The 17,337-nt window shown below is 50.2% G+C and overlaps 7 protein-coding genes across 7 annotated transcripts; 4 read left to right on the top strand and 3 right to left on the bottom strand.

Annotated features, from left to right (window-relative positions):
• Nucleotides 1-72: 72 nt before the first annotated feature.
• On the bottom strand, nucleotides 73-4,015 carry BKA67DRAFT_590605 (glycerophosphodiesterase GDE1; the record flags this gene model as incomplete). Its single annotated transcript, XM_046104606.1, has 5 exons — nucleotides 73-77; nucleotides 361-526; nucleotides 583-3,758; nucleotides 3,819-3,940; nucleotides 3,999-4,015. 5 exons carry the CDS (start codon nucleotides 4,013-4,015, stop codon nucleotides 73-75), a joined length of 3,486 nt encoding a protein of 1,161 aa, XP_045960939.1.
• A 1,231-nt stretch (nucleotides 4,016-5,246) lies between these two features.
• On the bottom strand, nucleotides 5,247-8,028 carry BKA67DRAFT_164511 (uncharacterized protein). The gene has a single exon (XM_046095184.1). The coding sequence runs from the start codon at nucleotides 7,896-7,898 to the stop codon at nucleotides 5,481-5,483; it is 2,418 nt and encodes an 805-aa protein (XP_045960938.1). The 5' UTR covers nucleotides 7,899-8,028; the 3' UTR covers nucleotides 5,247-5,480.
• Nucleotides 8,029-8,121: 93 nt separating this feature from the next.
• Nucleotides 8,122-8,936, top strand: BKA67DRAFT_552769 (uncharacterized protein). The gene is made up of 4 exons (XM_046101871.1): nucleotides 8,122-8,225; nucleotides 8,278-8,392; nucleotides 8,441-8,506; nucleotides 8,571-8,936. Exons 1-4 carry the CDS (start codon nucleotides 8,191-8,193, stop codon nucleotides 8,835-8,837), a joined length of 483 nt encoding a protein of 160 aa, XP_045960937.1. The 5' UTR covers nucleotides 8,122-8,190; the 3' UTR covers nucleotides 8,838-8,936.
• Nucleotides 8,937-9,202: 266 nt separating this feature from the next.
• Nucleotides 9,203-9,649, top strand: BKA67DRAFT_655017 (LSM domain-containing protein; the record flags this gene model as incomplete). Its single annotated transcript, XM_046106666.1, has 3 exons — nucleotides 9,203-9,208; nucleotides 9,267-9,304; nucleotides 9,424-9,649. The coding sequence occupies 3 exons, from the start codon at nucleotides 9,203-9,205 to the stop codon at nucleotides 9,647-9,649; spliced, it is 270 nt and encodes an 89-aa protein (XP_045960936.1).
• Nucleotides 9,650-10,074: 425 nt separating this feature from the next.
• Nucleotides 10,075-12,580, bottom strand: BKA67DRAFT_512179 (putative SHK1 kinase-binding protein; the record flags this gene model as incomplete). Its single annotated transcript, XM_046097455.1, has 4 exons — nucleotides 10,075-10,254; nucleotides 10,304-11,721; nucleotides 11,792-12,392; nucleotides 12,446-12,580. 4 exons carry the CDS (start codon nucleotides 12,578-12,580, stop codon nucleotides 10,075-10,077), a joined length of 2,334 nt encoding a protein of 777 aa, XP_045960935.1.
• A 736-nt stretch (nucleotides 12,581-13,316) lies between these two features.
• On the top strand, nucleotides 13,317-13,916 carry BKA67DRAFT_531957 (Gim complex component GIM3-like protein; the record flags this gene model as incomplete). The annotated part of the gene is made up of 4 exons (XM_046099460.1): nucleotides 13,317-13,331; nucleotides 13,391-13,519; nucleotides 13,598-13,665; nucleotides 13,724-13,916. The coding sequence occupies 4 exons, from the start codon at nucleotides 13,317-13,319 to the stop codon at nucleotides 13,914-13,916; spliced, it is 405 nt and encodes a 134-aa protein (XP_045960934.1).
• Nucleotides 13,917-14,468: 552 nt separating this feature from the next.
• BKA67DRAFT_552744 (uncharacterized protein) lies at nucleotides 14,469-16,909 on the top strand. The gene is made up of 6 exons (XM_046101870.1): nucleotides 14,469-15,032; nucleotides 15,095-15,368; nucleotides 15,439-15,851; nucleotides 15,908-16,076; nucleotides 16,129-16,269; nucleotides 16,329-16,909. The coding sequence occupies exons 1-6, from the start codon at nucleotides 14,710-14,712 to the stop codon at nucleotides 16,524-16,526; spliced, it is 1,518 nt and encodes a 505-aa protein (XP_045960933.1). The 5' UTR covers nucleotides 14,469-14,709; the 3' UTR covers nucleotides 16,527-16,909.
• The last annotated feature ends 428 nt before the right edge of the window (nucleotides 16,910-17,337 follow it).

Raw genomic sequence — 17,337 nt, 5'->3', positions numbered from 1 at the left:
ACTGATGTAGTTGCAGCATGAAGTTCAGAGCACTGGAGAATGTTACACAAGGTCCGCTCGATTGTCAATTTTCTAAACTGCCCGAGATATCTATCGTAGATGACCTACAATCTATCAATCATACTTGTGCCAGTCGACGGCTTTCTACATGAGAGATGGCATGTGCATCACCGAGGTAAGCTGCAAATTGTGCTTATATGCGAAGTTGGTACAAACTACCATGGACAAATGAATACTCTACATATTCTAGATACAATCGACATTAACGCGGGTCTAACCTTTGTCTACGGTCAATAATTACTGACTGAACCGCTGAAGTAGTAGTAGCCTAATCTCCGTTTGGTGATGAGGAAGCCCCACTGACTTCGTCCAAAGCCACACCTCGCAACCCATTCTGAAGGCCGTTGAGGGCCGCAGCTTTCTCAAGCTTTCTTTGCCTCTTCTTCTCTTCATCATCGGTTAAGCCTTTGCGGATGGCCAGGACATTGTCCACGATGACAGCATCTATACCTTCCTGTACTTGTCGCTGTGTGCATGTTAGCATTGTCCAGTTCTGAAAGATACACCGAGAATTCTGCTTACCTGTACAAGCATAGGATCGTTGTTCTGAGCACCGTAGCTCACGCAAACCAGACCGCTTTGTTTCACCACCTTGACAAGTCTGGGACTGTTGACAAATGGCTGTGAAGTGCTGACGATGCCAAGCAGATTCCATCGACTGGCAAATCGAATCGCCTCTTGCAAACTGCTTGCTCGGATGTCACCGACAGGGGCACAACCGGCATCCGTCAAGAACATAATGGGGATACTGGGCTGCTTGAAACTAAGACACAGGCAGATGTCGGGGTTGAAACTACTGAAGATGATGTTCCGGTTCTTGGACAAGTCATAGACCTTGCTCAGCACTGTATCACAGAACGAGTTGATCTCAACTGTATATGTGTCCATGTGTTGCTCCTCGGTCTCGTGGAGCATGGGATATTTCATCTCAATGTTGAAACCAACGTCTTCTTTGAGGTTCTTGAAAAGATCCTCGAGCGTGGCAAAGGGCGCTTGGATGAAATTGCCCCGCTGGTTGCCTTTATACCCCTTTGCCTTGTAGTCTCGTGTATGCTTCATACGGTTGTCGGAATCGTTGTTGCCGTCGCCGGCAAATCCCATGCTCAGCGAGCGGGAGCGTGGTCCAGGTTGGTTGCCACGAACTTCATCAACGTCACGTTTGCGCAGCTCTGTGGGGTGATCACCACGTTCCGGGTTGATGTGGAGGAATTGTTCCAGAGTCATTGTATGTACCGGAGCATCTATACCAGTTTCGCTTACGAGAAAATCGTGGTAGATGACCGGAACATGGTCTTTAGTAAGCTGCACATCGAATTCCACATAATTGGCGCCTAGGTTGGCAGCAGCAATAAAGGAGGGGACTGTATTTTCGCCGAGCTGCAAAGACTTGTTTGTGACAACATTTTTGCCCAGGCCGCGGTGGCCAATTACCATGGTTGAAGACATTTTCTTCCAGTAGGTTTGCTGGGAAGTGATTTCCATTCGAGGATGGGAGAATGGAGTGATGACCAAGAAGTTGAAGTTCACCGTGCCGATAACCTCAAGATTTGCGGCCATGATTGGTACACACACGTCACCCTGAAGGTTCATACGATGCGTTCCAAGGGTTGGCCTAATCGACGAAAGCAGGGCAACGGCTCGACCGACCTTGTTCTTCTCATTACCAGAGTAGGTTGGAACGATGTCGAACATAAGCTTCACTTTTGAGATATCTGTGGTATGAAACAGAATCGGCTCAGTCGATATGTTTTCGTGTACCGGAAGATCGACGATAGTTGGGTCGCCCTGCGCACCAGAAGCAGACACCACTATACTAAGAGCAGTGTCCAGCTGATTGGTGTGGGCTTCGGCCAGCGGAACGCGGTCCAACTTGACGGCATCAATCCCTTTGCGCATGTCCATTGAGCCTAGACTAACCATGACCAGGCTGGTATCCCTGAGGTAACGATGTCCAAAGGATTTCATAGGCTCAGCAACCCGTGTGCTACCGTTAGACCGTCTGTCTTCGAGCGAAGAGGTCTCTTGAGGCGATGGACTCCTTCCAGCAGTTTCATCCTCCTCCTCTTCTTCGGCCTCGGGCTTGAGCTCCTCGTCTTTTGTGTAGGCAAGCAACAGGTTGGCGATATTTATGTGACCTCGAAGGGCTGCATGTTCCTTGGCGGTCCATCCAAAAGAGTCCATCTTTCCGGCCTGGGAGCCGGCATCTAAAAGAAGCTGAGCGACCTCAAAATGACCGTCCACGGCTGCAATATGCAAAGGCGTCCAGGCAAAGGATTTTTCAGTCAATTCGAGATTGGCTTTGTGGCCTGCGATGCCTTCGATCAAGATCTTTGCACACTCCATGTGTCCGAAACGTGCGGCAATGTGAAGGGAAGTCTCACCGGTCTCATCCTGCCAGTCGATATTGATGCCAGCTTCGACAAGCATCTTGACGATTGAAGCAAAATTGGACTTTGTTGCAATAGCCAGGACAACGCTCGACTGCGACACAGGACCACGATGCTTGACAATGGCGCCGGCTTCTCCACGCCAGTCTTCTCCAAGAAGAAGAGCTTTTGTTGTCAGTGGATGGCCACCAATAACAGCAAGGTGCAGCGGTGCATTGCCTTCTTTGTCTTGCCACTCGAGGCCATCAATTCCGCTGCCGACGTGAAATTGATCCCATTCTTGCATTTTGGCCATGATAATCTCACACAAAATAACGAAGCCAAATTGAGCGGCGTAGTGCAAAGGGAGACGACCAAGCGAATCTCTTTTGGAAAGTGCCGAACGCTGCTCACGTTGAAGACTGTTAAGCAAATAGCTTAGCAACTGTACGGCTCCATCGTCCTTGCCAAGTAGTTTCGCCGCACCGTTCTGTGGCGGTGGTGTGGGCGCAACATAATGACTGCTGTAATGTGAGCTCACAGGGAACGGGACCGCATTGGGCTCTAGATCACCCTCATTAGCGGACTTGGTCCGGCCAATGTGAATAACCAAGCGGTGGATACAGTTTCGCTCGTTCAAGTCGTCTGCCTCATCAAGTGACGTAATCTGCTGTAGTAGGTAAGCGATGCAGGCTTTCGATCGCGAAGATATGGATCGCTGCAGGAAGTTCAGAAGCATGGCCTGGGAAGACGGTTCTGGGGAAACCAAATTTCCTTCCTGCAAACTGGACTGGAGCCTCGCTACATCATCATTCCTGATGGCCTGCTCCAGTGAGTCGTAGACAGACTGTGGCACGCTCAGCATCACTTTCGCAGATGCTCGTCCTAATGAGCGGACTGATCTCGCAGACCTATCGGATTTCGAATCGTCCAGGTTTTGCGAGTCGCCCAAGACGGAAAGCCATTTGTTAATCTCCGAAACCAGTCGGGCAATAGTCGTGTCCTTGGCAAATGGCTTAGGGTCGACTTTTGTTGTGATATATCGGTGCTGAGTAGTCGTATCAGGAACCTTTTTATCTAGCTTCTTGGTAATCTTGACAAAGCCTCTCCGGTTGATCTCGCCAAACCATTGGAGATTCCTCAACTGGTTTCGAAGCTCTAAGAGAGCTCCCATCAGCTCTTCGACTTCGTCATCGTCCAAATCGGGAACGACATCTGGGCTCCTGCCGTACCGGTCTTGGAGTAGCTTCAGTCGTCGATGTGCTTCGCCAAACTTCTTGTTGTAAAATGTGTCGACATCTTCAAGATTACGATCCAATGCGAAAAAGAACTCTGTTGGGGAGGGTTAGGTGACTCAAACGACCTCGGCAAAAACCCGAGGAGGATTCGCACCTGCTAAATCGGCTTTGTTGCCTGCCTTTGCGCTGACCTCCGCGGCTGCCTTGATCAACTTCTTGAGACCCTTATAGTCGATGTACGACGATGCCCACTCGGGGACTTGGTTACGTGGAAGACTGTCGTGTTCGGTGAGCTACGGTCGAAATATCAGACGTGGAAGGGTATATTCCGTACTTTCTTCCAAACTTCATTTTGCTCTGGCGATGCTCTCTCTACGTTGTGTGAATAACCAGGCTTCGGGGGTGTTTCTTTATTTTTTTATATGCAAATGGTCAAGCGGAATTGGGGAGACACAAGTTTGTCCGTGCCTGAATGATTCAAACTTCTAGGTGTGTGGAGTTGTTTGGTTGAAACGATGGGCACCGAAAAGTGGAAATGAAGTCGTTTCTGCAAAGCTCTTGTCAGAAGGCGCGCTTCGTGGGCACACTACAAAGCATTGTGGCAATACCTTTGTGTAGGAGGTCTAGAGTAATTCGCAGTTCACTGTCCAACGGGGATGATGGCCAACAGACGGAAGTCAAGGTCATGAGAGATCACTCAATATGATATTATCAGGAGCAGCGTTAAAATAAAGATATAGCTCGGGCGCCATTGAAGTTCTGATTACTGAATGTGTGTAGGTGTCGGGGGCGCCTGCTCGTGGTTGAACAGGGCAAAATCCAGGCAGGAACTCGATGGTGAAAGTGAAAGAGACCTGGAATGGTTTCAGAAGTGCATGCTTTCTGAGGTCGAGAGGGATCGAAGGGTATATTGAGCTCTCCATACCTTGGAATCGAGCACGTCGAAGCTCGTGTACGGGAAGTACATCATGACTGGTGGGCGCGGGAGAAACGGTTCCCACCATAAAAACTCTCATTCGCTAGTGAGCCAATGCTTCAGGGACCTGGCCGGGGCTTCTTCCCGCTACTTAGATGCTCCACAAACATCGCGACTTGGCAGTGCCCTTCCATCTCGAACCATGCACGCACGAGAGTCCACCCTGATTCATGTGAGGCCAGCACGGTGGGTGCTCACCGCAAAACCTGCTCCGCGAGACACCCTTGCACTGCCTAGACTATTCCGCCGATGGACAGAAACTCAATCACGGGACGGGATGGGATTGATTCTGCGCTCTCAGGTGATTGATAACCATTCATTGTCTAAACCCCCTTACACCGACTCGACTGTGAAAGATACGTGGTCAGCTTGATGTAATACACCATGGCAGCCCCTTTGGCTCGGCGTTGAGCGGTTTGTCAAGCGCTGCGGTCTGTGCCGACCAATCTTGCAGCCTCCCAATGGAATTTGACTTTCTCGTTATGTACAAACACAAGATATCAATTTGGCTCATGCAAGCCCCTGTAGTTATCACTCTGGCGTCTTGTTCTCAGTATGACAGGTCGACAAGCTGAAGTCCTAGCTGCAACTAAAAATGCCTATGCACATTGTATTGTGACTTAGTGGGGGGCGTTCGAGTTCATTGGCGCCGCGGGGTACCCAAACTCCCATCACATAGATCGGAACCAACGTTGAGTTGGGGGATCTGGGCCGGGCTTGTCAGGGGTTTTAAGAGTATCATTTGCTTCTGTTTCCATTGCGTGGCTTGGGTTGCCTTTGGGTCTATTGCTCATATGTTCTAGTTCGCGGATATTTACATACAATTCTTCGTGAGAATTTCTAGTGGTTGCAACTGCAATTAGCCCGAAGCGGCTGGTATCTTACATGCTCGTCTGACCACAACTGTTGTGCGGACAACGGCATTACCGGTGTTTCCAGTTTTGCAACAGGAATTGGTATCTCTGTATCTGTTTGTGTCGATGAAGCTTCACTAGCACCTGACAACGTTTGTTGTTGTCCTTCATCCGAGCTATCAAGCTCCTCCTCTTCCACTTGTCCTGAGATTAATAGAGACGCGCTGGCCTTGACCTTCTGTTGTGCCCGAACCTGGCGTGCTAGCACGTGGCAAGAATGCTTGAGTAGCCTCTGGACCGGCATTTTGTACCAATCCGGGTATAAGGTTCTATAGGCTTGCTGTTTGGAAGTTGTCAAATAGCAGAACAGGATCGTCCTGATATTGTCCTTTATCTCGGCGGCCTGTCCTGCAATCCGACCAATGTTGTGGCCGGCCTCAGTCGTGTGGCTTCTGGCAGACTTATTAAGTGGATGGTAAAAACTAACAAGCGACCTGAAATTCAACCTGTCCAGGTCTGCTGCTGCCCGAAGCTTCGGAGCTAGTGTCTGATCGGGCAGCTTGTCGAGTAGTTGTGCCTTGACGTCATTGATTGTCGAGATGTCAGATGTGAGGTCGATAGCCTGCAGGGCACGAAGTAAAGCAGAATCGAAATGCTGATACGCAGGAATCTTCCACCCTGGGCGTGGTAGGCGAGCCGAGGCACCAACGTCGTACCCCGTCATAATTCTTATAGTTGCGGCTTTAACGTGAGCATCCATCAACATTGCCTTCTCCTCCAGATCCTGGACTTTCTTGTGTAGACCTGCGACACGGATAACTGGCCTTAGGTCATTGTTGGTTTTCAAATTGTCCGCCTTGAAGTAACCAGAGAAAGATTGCAGCATCTGTCTCCAATCCTCCTGGACGTTGCCGACGAATGGTCTATAACTGAATTGGCGTAGATCAGCCAGGGCAGATAACAATCCCGCTATCCTCTGAGCCATATGTTCTGTAGATTCGGTAGCAATGTGGTCCAGCAGCTTTGCGAACTGCTCAAGATCCTTCGTTAACCGGTTAAACATAGTATTGACGTTAATTTGATTCAGGGACAATAGACACTCTGTGAGAAGCTCGTATATCGTGTCAGTCGGAACTATGTAGTCGTGCCGAACACAAGCTACAAAGGACATGCAGGCAGCTTGAATATTACCGAGACGAAGCCATCCCCGAATAAGGCTGTTGAAAACGTGTTGCTCGCGGTGCGCCCTTTCCACATAGCTGTTTTTTCGAAAGGCGGCTTTTTCGCGAGCCCACTTCTCGCCGGCCTCGTTCCAAATGGCATCCTTGTGGAAGATGCGAATATGCATTCCGTCCTCGATTACTCCCCTCATGCGGCCTACAATCTCACGAAAGAGATCGATGTTTTGATTAATGCTAGCATGACTGAGAAGGCATACGAGTGTTTGTTGTGTCGGTGGCCACTTCGACCTATTGAGATAGGAATCGACTACAGCCTGCGCCAGGTCGGGTCGTTGAATACGATTGAAACCCGCGATCAAGGCGTTGTAGTTGTGAATATTCGGGGGGGAGCTAGAGACCAGCAAATTGTAGCATATCTTGCCCACGGTTTCCTGAGCGTCGGTAGCCTTATTGAAAATGTTCCGGAACGTCTCGTTGAGATGAAGACGAGCATCGCTCGCAGCTACAGGCTCGATGTGGGGACTTGAATAGCTTGGATAACTTCCCATCAGCTTTTCGGCCTCTTCCAGGAAGTTGGTACCGGCTGTTGTGCTATCAGAAGGCGCGTCTGGACATGCCGGGTTCCTGGCCCGCCATAGAAGAGTCTGGACAAGTGACTCGATCTGACGTGTTGTCTTCTCTAACTGTCCTTGATCTTTTGGATGTCGAAGCACCACAGTATCGTCCTTCTCTTCAGCTGTTATTGCAGCTTCCACCTGCACCCAATCAACCTCATGTTTGGGCCAACTAGAGCGTTGGCGAGGAACATAGGTCTCGGAAGCAGTGTGCGTCAATTCATCGAGCAGGCCCAAAAAGTCCGTCGGTTCTGCCTTTGTGCCTGATGGTATCTGAATGTTCGTTTTTTCATCGCTCGTACTTATTGGGGCCCCATATTCTTCGGGCAGAAACGCTGCTTCCTGAACAGCCAGACTGCTCATCGAGGCTCTGGCCTTTTCCAACTTGTCATCCAGCTCTTTCCTCCGAGCATCCTTCCTTTTGGAATCTATCACAACCGCCGTGCCCAGAATCGTCGTATAGCAGGCCGTGAACAAGTCGGCACCCGTCACCCTTCGTCGCGAAGCTGCTGTGGTCGACCGCCTCGCTAACGCGTTGGCGGGTTGTAAGCATACTCGGCAACGACAGGTCGATTGCGCCTGCGCGACCCTAGACCAAAGTGTCTGCATACTGCAGGCATGTCGTCCGGGGTCGGTTGGGCGGTCAATTGGTGCGCATGGGTTGTCTCGAGGGCTGTCAATGTTTGATTTTCAGAGCTCATGATAATCTGACCATGTTGAGCTGCTATCCATGGCGGATCAACCAAAGCCGGAGGGTCCACCTTGGTACTTTGCTTAATTCCTTAACCGCATATCGCGCTTAGATGAATGCGTCGACTCAAATCACTGACCTCAGTTGATCAAATTGGAGGCTTGAAAACAACTCTGCTTGCACTATCAAATTCCCCCACTTATAGGCACCATGTTTGCACTCACTTTGACGGCCGAGTTGGCAGGGTGAGTGACGGTGTATGAGATTGTGCAGCGGAAGTACTAACGTGGCCATCAGGGTTACCAACCTACGCCCCAACGATAGTGAGAACGATCCTTTCTGGTATACGTTCACTGTCCAGTGTACGTCATGCCGCGAGACGCATCCGAACCCTGTTGCAGTTAGCAGATTCGTAAGTTGTCGCCCGAGCGTTCCTCGTATGGTGACTGATATGTCCTAGGAAAACAATGAAATGAGTGGCAGTAGAGGAGAGGCGAACTTCGTGTGGAAATGCAAGAACTGCAAGGTGCGATATCTTCTGTTGGACCGTCTTCCGGGCACGACTTCTAATATTGACATGTTTCTGGTAGCGAGAGTCTACTGCCTCGATCAAGACAGCACCAACGCCGTACGAGCAAGGAGAGCCCCCCAAGGCTCAGTCTATCATCGAGTTCGACTGCCGTGGTTTGGAGTTTACGGATTTCCACTCCGAAGGCACATGGCTTGCAGATGGGGTTGATTCTGGGACTAAGTTTGCTGAAATCGAGCTTACTGATGGTGAATGGTATGATTACGATGAGAAGGCGGGCGAGGAGGTCAGCATCAAGGAGCTCAAGTGGAACATCAAGCGAGCTTAAAATGTCAGAGAACCAGACGCCAAGGGAACAATGAATATATGCTTTATTAAACATATCGCACACCGTAACTTGGTGCTGTGACCATCGTCTACCCTACCACAAGCAGAAGCAGAAGCAGAAGCAGAAGCACCGTGTGCATCATGTATGGCTGCATAGGCCAGGCAAAAAGAATATGTATATACCGGGGCCTGGGCTTTGTGTCTGTCTGCCCCACTACGCTCGCCTGCCAGCCTGCAAGCTCCTTGTCTCCCTTGCGGCCGGCTATGCAAGTATCAATCAATCGCAAAACTGCCTAATCGCGAAGCTTCACCAAGTCTCCAGACGCGACAGAAACCACACAGGGAATCCTCGCCCACTCGCCCAGCATGAGTGTAAGAACCTCCAGCTCTGTAAGAAACTGTGTGGCGACAAGTCTAACTTGATGAATAGTTCGTGCCCATCAACCCGCGGCCTATGCTGCAAGACCTGTACGTACCGATCCTATGCTCTTTCCCTACTCAGCGCTTCGACGCCAGCATCAGGCACAGTCGTCTGGGCTCAAGGACGACATCTCCAATGATTTGCCGGCTGACCTTCCTATCTGCAGCGTCAACAAGGACATCGTCGTACGCCTAAAGTGGGGCGAGACCGAGTACAAGGGCAGGCTGGTGTCGACCGACAGCTACATGAACATCCAGCTCACCAACGCCCAAGAGTTCATTGACCAGAAGTTCACAAGTGATCTGGGGCAAATCCTCATCCGGTGCAACAACGTGCTGTGGATCAAGGCCGCCGACGCCGGAGAGGGAGGAGACGTCACGATGGAGGGCTGATGAGCTTGTTTCGGTTTCGCAATGGAGCCCAATGGAAGGACCACAGCGCAAAGTTAATCACCAGAAGTAACATTTCACTGAAACGAATTTCTGATGAGGCTGAAACTGTCTGCCAGCGTCGGGGGAGAAAAGAAAAACCAAGCAAGGGGGCACGATATAATACCCGTGATGACAAGCGGTAGTCGCATTGAGGAGGAAAGGCCGCAATTTTACGACTCTTGTGGCATACAAACTCTACAGAGAGGGAACAACGTTTGGAAGATCAAGAACGTGGGTCACGAAAAGAGTACTGGGCATTTGGCCATGTTTAGATGACAAAAAGAAGTCATCACGTTTGCGTCCAGGTGCATACCTAGCAAGAAAGCAGTCATGTTTTGTCCATCTTCCCCATTTTCCCCTGCTTTCCAATCATGATCATGATCCTTCTACATCAAGCAAGCTACCTTGCGACTGCTGCACATCTCTGATGCGCCGACCTTGACTCTCTGTGTTTCGCTCACCCACATGAACGCCTCGACCACCCATTCATACCACACTTTGGCGTCATCCGTTTGCCTCCACATGCTGACCTCGAGTTCGGTATCCGCTGGGTAGTAAAGTGGTTGCTATTGAACATTAGTACACGGCACCCACAGTAGACCGAAAGTAACCTACCTTGAGGGGGAAGAAGATGGGGAACCAGGAGATCATGTCCTTGCTCTTTCGGTCAATGTTCTCAGGTAGAATACTCAACTCCACCAAGTCCTTGCCTTCTAGTCTTGGGCGGTATAGAACAGACTCAAAGTAGCCCGCAAGACCGTGGATAACACCTCTATCTCTGCAGACAAAGGTCAAGTGGCAGTGGCGCGAGTTGTGGTCATTCGCACCTACACCTCCGGCCATTGAACCGCCTCCGCCACCGACGACGCCTCCCGACCTCCGTGCTTCGATCATCTCCATGGTAGAGTCCGGCAGTGGGTGCACGAATTCCCAGGCTTGTTGGAACTTGTCGTGGCCAGGCACACGTTGAGCCGCGAAATCGAGTTGGAAAAGGCGGACAACCCAAGGTGTCTGGAAAGCGTTCTCCTCGACGGGTGCACGTCGACTGATGTCAGCATGAAGTCTGGGCGTCGAGATGGGAGAAAGATGCGCCGTGTAAGATTCCGGTATCGAGATACCATGTGGCTTAGCGAGTACATGCTGGATTCCGTCGAGGCACTCGGGCGACAGTTCATTGTCACCAAAGGACCCGAGAAGCTCAGACACTAAGATGTCGACTTTGCCATAGTCTGGTGCTTCCGTAGTGCCGCCAATGACGGGACCCTTCCAGGCCCGCATATCCGTTTTCACCACAGTGACTCGTCCATTCCATTGTTTCTGGTTCTGACGTAGCAAGTAGACATACGCATTAGGATTCTTCTCAACTGCCCAAACCTTGACTGGGACACCAGTGCTCTCACTAGCTCGGAGGGCACGAGTTACAAGCGGCCCACGCCCAGAACCCGCCACTGCGATAACGACCTCCCCAGTGGGAGAAGACGTAGACTTGCGTTGGTGTGACCATTCCGCAAGAGCTTGGGCAATCGCCATTTCGTACTGATTGTACTTGACGGGGTCGGTCTCGAATACCTCGTACGTGACGGACTCCAGATTGTCCGAGAGCGGTTGCAAAGGGGATTGAAGCCAGTCTTGGAAATTGGTCAAGGTCGCCTGCTCGAGGTACGAGACAGGCTCCTGCTGCCTCTCAAGGTGTCTCAGATACGACGAGTAGCGGTTATGTTCCGGGTAACCGCGGTTTTCCTTTTTGGGCTGCTTTGCCGCCTCTGCAAGACTGGGGAAGTCATCAGGTCCTGGGGCTTCGACCTCTTCTGGAGTCTCCTTCACTTCTGGGCCAACGTCGCAGAGTAGAAAGTATGGGGTAACCTTGAGTCTCATGTACATCATGATCATGTCTTGATGGTTTCGGCTTAGCGACGGGTTGCCACCCTTATTCGCCTGGAAAGCCTTGGGCCCAAACGTCAGGTATTGTACGGGTTCTGAGAACCATCTCGTTTGGACTGCTTTGAGTGGCAGCATTCGAGGCATCCTCACAGCTTGAATCAAAGTCAGTAGTTTGGCCTAGGGAGTTCAAACAGGTTGCGCCGTGACAACGGAATTACGTACCAACGCATACTCTCGAGTCGTACTCGCAAGTGGTACGAATTACATGCCATGAGTCCCAAGAGCTGAAGATATCAATCTCACTATCGTTGTCGCCTGCAGCGGTGGTATCGTCATTGAGCAGTTCGGCTGACAAAGTGCTTGTGTTTTCTTCGAGACCTGGCTCGCGGTACATGGGCAGATGAATGACGAAGTTCAAGCGAGTGCCAATAAGCAACACTTCTTGAATCGCTCGCGCATACTGGGCAACGCCTTGACTACTGCGAGCCTGGACGGCATCTTGCCGGGGACCGGGAATGATGATTGTTCGTGCACCACAGAAATTGGCGTAAGCTATCTCAAGGTTTAGGACTTGTCGCGAGATGCTGGATACTGCAGGGTTCTTCGAGCAGAGGTCGATCCAAGGACTGGCGTATGCGATCAGCCCCCCCGTTGTGGGACCGGGGAAGAGGGATGTATCCTCGGTGGTCAACGGCGGTACGATGGGATCCGGGTGACAGCTAGCAATCTCAGAGTTTGAGAACTCTGTAATGCTCTTCGCTGCTAGTTCAGTCACCCTCTTGCGAAAATGTTCATTTGTGACAGGTGTTGTCACAAAACTGAACTGCGGTCGGTTAGATGACATTGTGAAGTCCACAAGAAGGCTATGTCACTTACACCCGCATTCAAGATCTGCCCATACTGCAAATCGGAAAGGGTCTCAGATCGGGCAGAATCGTGCTGTCCGATGTAGAAGATAGGTCTGACTTCATCGTAATCACCGCCGGCCTCGTCGTATTGAGTTTGCGCCATGACAGTTGCATGCACGACCCTGATGAAATCCTTACGCTGCTTCCTGTACCCGGGCAGGGTTCGAGATGGTGACTTGCGCGAGCCAAAAAGAAGAGAAAATTATCCTGAAACGGAGTAAATCGATGAAGTCTATGACTGCAGGTAGTTTAGTTCTTCTTATTTTGCTGCGTACCCGAAGTCGGAAATCGGGCTGATGCGAATTTCCAGAGACAATTTATATATGAACGAAACTGGGTAATTGAATGGTGTTTCAGTCAGTGAGTGAGGTACGTAAAATCACCCCAATAGATACTTCTTAGTACAATTGCGCTCGGTTGTGCGCCCGAAACTATTTGGACCTCAACTCACGGACAGTCTTACGGGGTACTATAAAGTCTTCAGTGCGAACACAACCCAACTCAGCCCAGGCAAAGTATCTCGTGAGCACGCCAACGACCTTCACATCCAAATATATGTTGCTGCCCAACGAAGCGAAAGTCTATAGAAGATTGTGAAACTCTTCATACACTTCATCATGTAGCATCGTTGCGAACTGTCAGTCGCTGAAAATATCCCAGCTAAGGCAGCCTTATCGATAGTCTTCTACCCCACCACAAGCCTAAGCTCAGCTCAGCGCGTCTCAATAGCAACCGCGGGGAACGCATTTGAAGTTTACCGACTCCTAATTCAGGCGCTGCCGACGACAACGAAATCCCCCACTATTGAAGCCATAGATTGCAAAGGCACTTGGGTCAATATGAACAGACGTATGGTAGGTCACCGGAGCACGTGCTTGACGAGTCTCTAAGCCTGACATGAGGCCTTTCACAGCTCTCGAAGGAGGAGGAAGGCGCAGGGGACGATGTCGAGGTGCGCCGCGAAGACCAGGACAAGATCAACAAGTTCAGCCGACTCCATCAGAAAGAACTGAAGATCGAGGAGGCGCTAAAGGCTAAGAGCGTGAGTGACGCGCTGCGGTTCAACGTACACTGGCAGGTGAAACGGGGATTGGCTAACGGCAAATAATGGCTTCTACAGAAGGAGAAAGAAGAGCTTGACGATGTCACGAGCGAATTGGAGCTTGCAGATGAAGACGACCTTGTGCCGTAAGTTTGCAGGACAGCATCGAATGAGCCTACCCCGGAAACTCATGAGAATTTCCAGATACAAGATTGGCGACGCCTTCTTCCACGTTTCCCTCGAACAGGCACAAGAGATGCTGTCGACATCGAACGAAAAGATAGAGGAGGAGGTGTCCGCGTTGGAAGACAACATGGGCACTATCAAGGAAGAGATGACGGAACTGAAAGTTGAGCTATATGCCAGATTCGGTCGCAGTATCAACCTCGAAACATAGGCTCACGCCATGGGAGAGGGTGACTATCAGTTATCAGATTTCTTGCACGCTAATAAGATGCCCCGATAATACTCAGAACATGATAAGTAAATGCTCAGGAGCGGAAGGCTTGACTTGGGTACCTGGCTTTGTTGGGGGCTTGTGCCACACGGGATACGCTCATGTGCCAACATTTGCGACTAAGCAACTTAAGCTTTAAACCACGTTGGACTCCCACGACAGAGCAGGTGGCAGAGAGAGGCCAAGACCAAGTTTAACATGTTGGTTAAGGTTTTTCGGGGCATCGGAAGGGCTGCTGCCATGTACATGTAGGGTCCAAATTACCGCTAGACGGGTTGAAACGACGCTAAATCACCGCGATCTGGGACGCGGAATGATGTCATTTGCCTTCCTGCTTGGGATGTTACATGCACAGCACCCAGACGGCACTGGGTTGGGAAAACATGGCAGGGCCCTAGTTAGTACATGTCTCTAGGTTAATTAGACAAATACCATCATCCCCAATTGCGAACCATGCGTTTGGTAGCATCTGAGTCAGGTACACTCTCTTGAAGTACATGATCTCCAGGCACACACCATACAGCCCGATCCCGTCTCCTCTGGTCGCTTTTGCTTCTCCTTCTCCTTCTTCTTCTTCTTCTTTCTTCTCCATCACTCACATCACCCTTTTCAATTGCTGGATAGCAGGCCGCTGGGTTCTGGACTTCAGGTGCCGAAGTGCACACGTCTCCTTTTTCTTCCCAGTTTGAAGGAAACTTGTATCAACCTGTGAGGTTTTGTTCAGTCGACAGACATGCCTTTCTCGCGGTTACTAGTCCCGGTGTGGGCCTTGGCGACGTTGGCGATCGCTGCACCCGCTCCTGCTCCAGAACCAGTACCGCATCCAATGATCACGCCCGCTCCAGTGTTGCACCGAGACTACCAACGACGAGACCTCAACCCGGGCTCATACATAAACAGTGTCATCAGCGGCCTCGGGAGTGACGTGTCGTCGTATATCGCGTCGGGGGTCCCCCAATTCTTCCAGGATTTCCCTGTTGGTGACGATGTTGAAAGTTCTCTCGGAATTAACGACGATGATCTAAGAGCTACGCCAACACAGGCATTGAACTTGCCGTGAGTACATAATCTGACCAGCATGTAATCTACGACTATGGCGGCTGACATGGCATCGACAGAGCATACGCCAATTGGACTGACCAAGGTTGGAACGTTCGCGTTCATGGCAACATCTTCAAGCAACCCAATATTTCTCAAGAGAAAGTGGACGATCTCGCCAACGTCTTTCTGATCGATGTCGACATTGCGGACCTTCCTGCCGACCAGCAAAACCAAGCCAGAAACTTGACAAGGGAGATCTTTATCGTGCAGCAAGCCGACCAGAATGTCACGATTAACTTCGTCAACGACGTAACCGTAGAGCCAGGTGCTAGTGGTGGTGTCATCAATGCTGTGAGCAATAACTACTGGGAAGCAACAACATATCTCGCCTCAGAAGACTAACGAATGGGATGCTTTACAGGAAGGAGGCGCCCAGACCATTCGGATGCCGTACCCCACGACTGACGAGGGCGATTTTGATTCATTCGTCCTTTTGGCCAACACCACCGGGCCGAATGGAGGCCACTTGATTGCAGGCAATGCGACCAGCTCGATTCAGTCACTGAACATGTACGTGAACGGTACCGATACAGGCAATGCCACGGCCTACTTGGTTCCGCCTGAGGGTATGACTATTATCTCGGATATCGACGATATCCTAAGGATAACTAAGATTTATGAGCCAAAGGAGGGTTTGCTCAACTCTTTTGCCCGACCCTTCACTCAATGGGAGAACATGCCTGATATCTACGCCAACTGGAGCGCTTCAATTCCTAACTTTCACTTCCATTACTTGACAACAACCCCCGAGCAGGTCACTAGAAACTACATGGAGTGAGTTTCTCCTGTTCCGTGCTTCCGCGAGCGACAGTCAAGCTAACACTCGAAAGGTTCATTTACAAGACTTACCCATTAGGTTCGTTCGACACACGTCCTCTCAACTTCTCAGATGTTTCTGCGACACTCCAGATTCGACGTTTCCTTCTGGACAAGATCTTCCAGACCTTCCCTCAGCGTAAATTCGTCCTGATGGGTGATACCACAAACTCGGATGTTATGGTAGGCCACTAAGTTCTGAAATCTCGCAAGACAATTATTAACCATCGCACAGAAAGCATACCCTGCACTTGCCAAAGACTATCCGGGACAAGTCCAGTGCATTTTCCTCCGCAACACCTCTGCGACTGACTCTGGCGATCTGTTCCCATACGACACGTCAGGTTTCGAGGGATTAAACCAAACACAATATATGGTTAGTGTGGTGCTGAAGTCGAACTTTGTTGGCGTGATGGAAACTGACTGAGTATTTAGTTCTTCCTCAATGCTAACGACCTAACCAACCTTGACATCGTTGGTGGCAACTGTTACAATTCAACTATCAAGCAGAACGTCACCTTCGGTTACCAAGGCCAAGGGTTTGGAAACGCTGCTCCCTCGCTTGGTTCCAGTGCCAGTTCCATCGCTGTGTTGGCCGCATTTTGGGCTGCATTCGCTCTGTTATCATTGTAGGGGGTGGATCCGTACGCTAGATATATGAGGATATGGTATGGCATGATATACGTATAATAATGTTTAAGGACTCTTTGAGGCATTTTCAAGGCAAAGTTCGTGTCTCTAGGTATTTGGCGACCGGCGTTTACAGGCTACTGTATCATAGGTTAACAATACACGGTTGGCTCCTCGAGGATACCCCAGGTTCTCCCCATATGAAGCATCATCTCATCATAGATGATCCTATTGTCCATAGTGTATGTAGATTTCTAGCTCAGACGTAAGTAGACTGTCATATTTTGAGTAAATCATCGTGTTGTGGTTCTTCGCCATTATAACTACCCATCAAAGCTTTTCATCTAGAAGAAGGCGATAGAGAACATTTCGGGTCTCGCATCAACCGACGTCTCCTTCCTTGGGCTCACCAATAAAGTTAAATCTGCACGACATAAAACCTCGTCTTGAGAAGTTTCGACGAGTAGCTAGAATATTATTCGAGCCACGTCTACAGGTAGTTCATTAGACCTGCCCTTGCACGCAGGCACTCGGGTTGGGCAAGTTCGCCAGACTGGGAGCAGCACCTGACGTTCTCCAGCATAACCAACGTGCGTATCAGCAGTATAGTTTGCTCGAGTCCTTTTTTTTTTTTGAAGACTTTCTATTTTGGTTCCCTTGTTGTGGGAATCGACACTCCATTTACTCTTGGGCTCTATGTACTTGAATGTAATCAACGGTTACATATGGGCCCCGTAATCATAACTAAGAATCGATCTCTTAAGGAAGATAGAAAAAAATTCCTATTCTTTTATCTCGTAAGAGGAGTTACGAA

Source organism: Truncatella angustata (assembly GCF_020726525.1).
Source record: "Truncatella angustata strain MPI-SDFR-AT-0073 chromosome Unknown BKA67scaffold_2, whole genome shotgun sequence".
Taxonomy (NCBI): domain Eukaryota; kingdom Fungi; phylum Ascomycota; class Sordariomycetes; order Amphisphaeriales; family Sporocadaceae; genus Truncatella; species Truncatella angustata.
This window is presented reverse-complemented; position numbering and strand designations above follow the sequence as displayed.

Coding starts and splice junctions, on each gene's coding strand:
- BKA67DRAFT_552744 (XM_046101870.1), top strand. CDS start 14,710: ATGCCTTTCTCGCGGTTACTAGTCCCGGTGTGGGCCTTGGCGACGTTG. Junction 16,077..16,128: donor CCACAAACTCGGATGTTATG/GTAGGCCACTAA, acceptor ACCATCGCACAG/AAAGCATACCCTGCACTTGC. Junction 16,270..16,328: donor TAAACCAAACACAATATATG/GTTAGTGTGGTG, acceptor CTGAGTATTTAG/TTCTTCCTCAATGCTAACGA.
- BKA67DRAFT_552769 (XM_046101871.1), top strand. CDS start 8,191: ATGTTTGCACTCACTTTGACGGCCGAGTTGGCAGG. Junction 8,226..8,277: donor TTGACGGCCGAGTTGGCAGG/GTGAGTGACGGT, acceptor CGTGGCCATCAG/GGTTACCAACCTACGCCCCA. Junction 8,393..8,440: donor CTGTTGCAGTTAGCAGATTC/GTAAGTTGTCGC, acceptor GATATGTCCTAG/GAAAACAATGAAATGAGTGG.
- BKA67DRAFT_164511 (XM_046095184.1), bottom strand. CDS start 7,898: ATGCAGACACTTTGGTCTAGGGTCGCGCAGGCGCAATCGACCTGTCGT.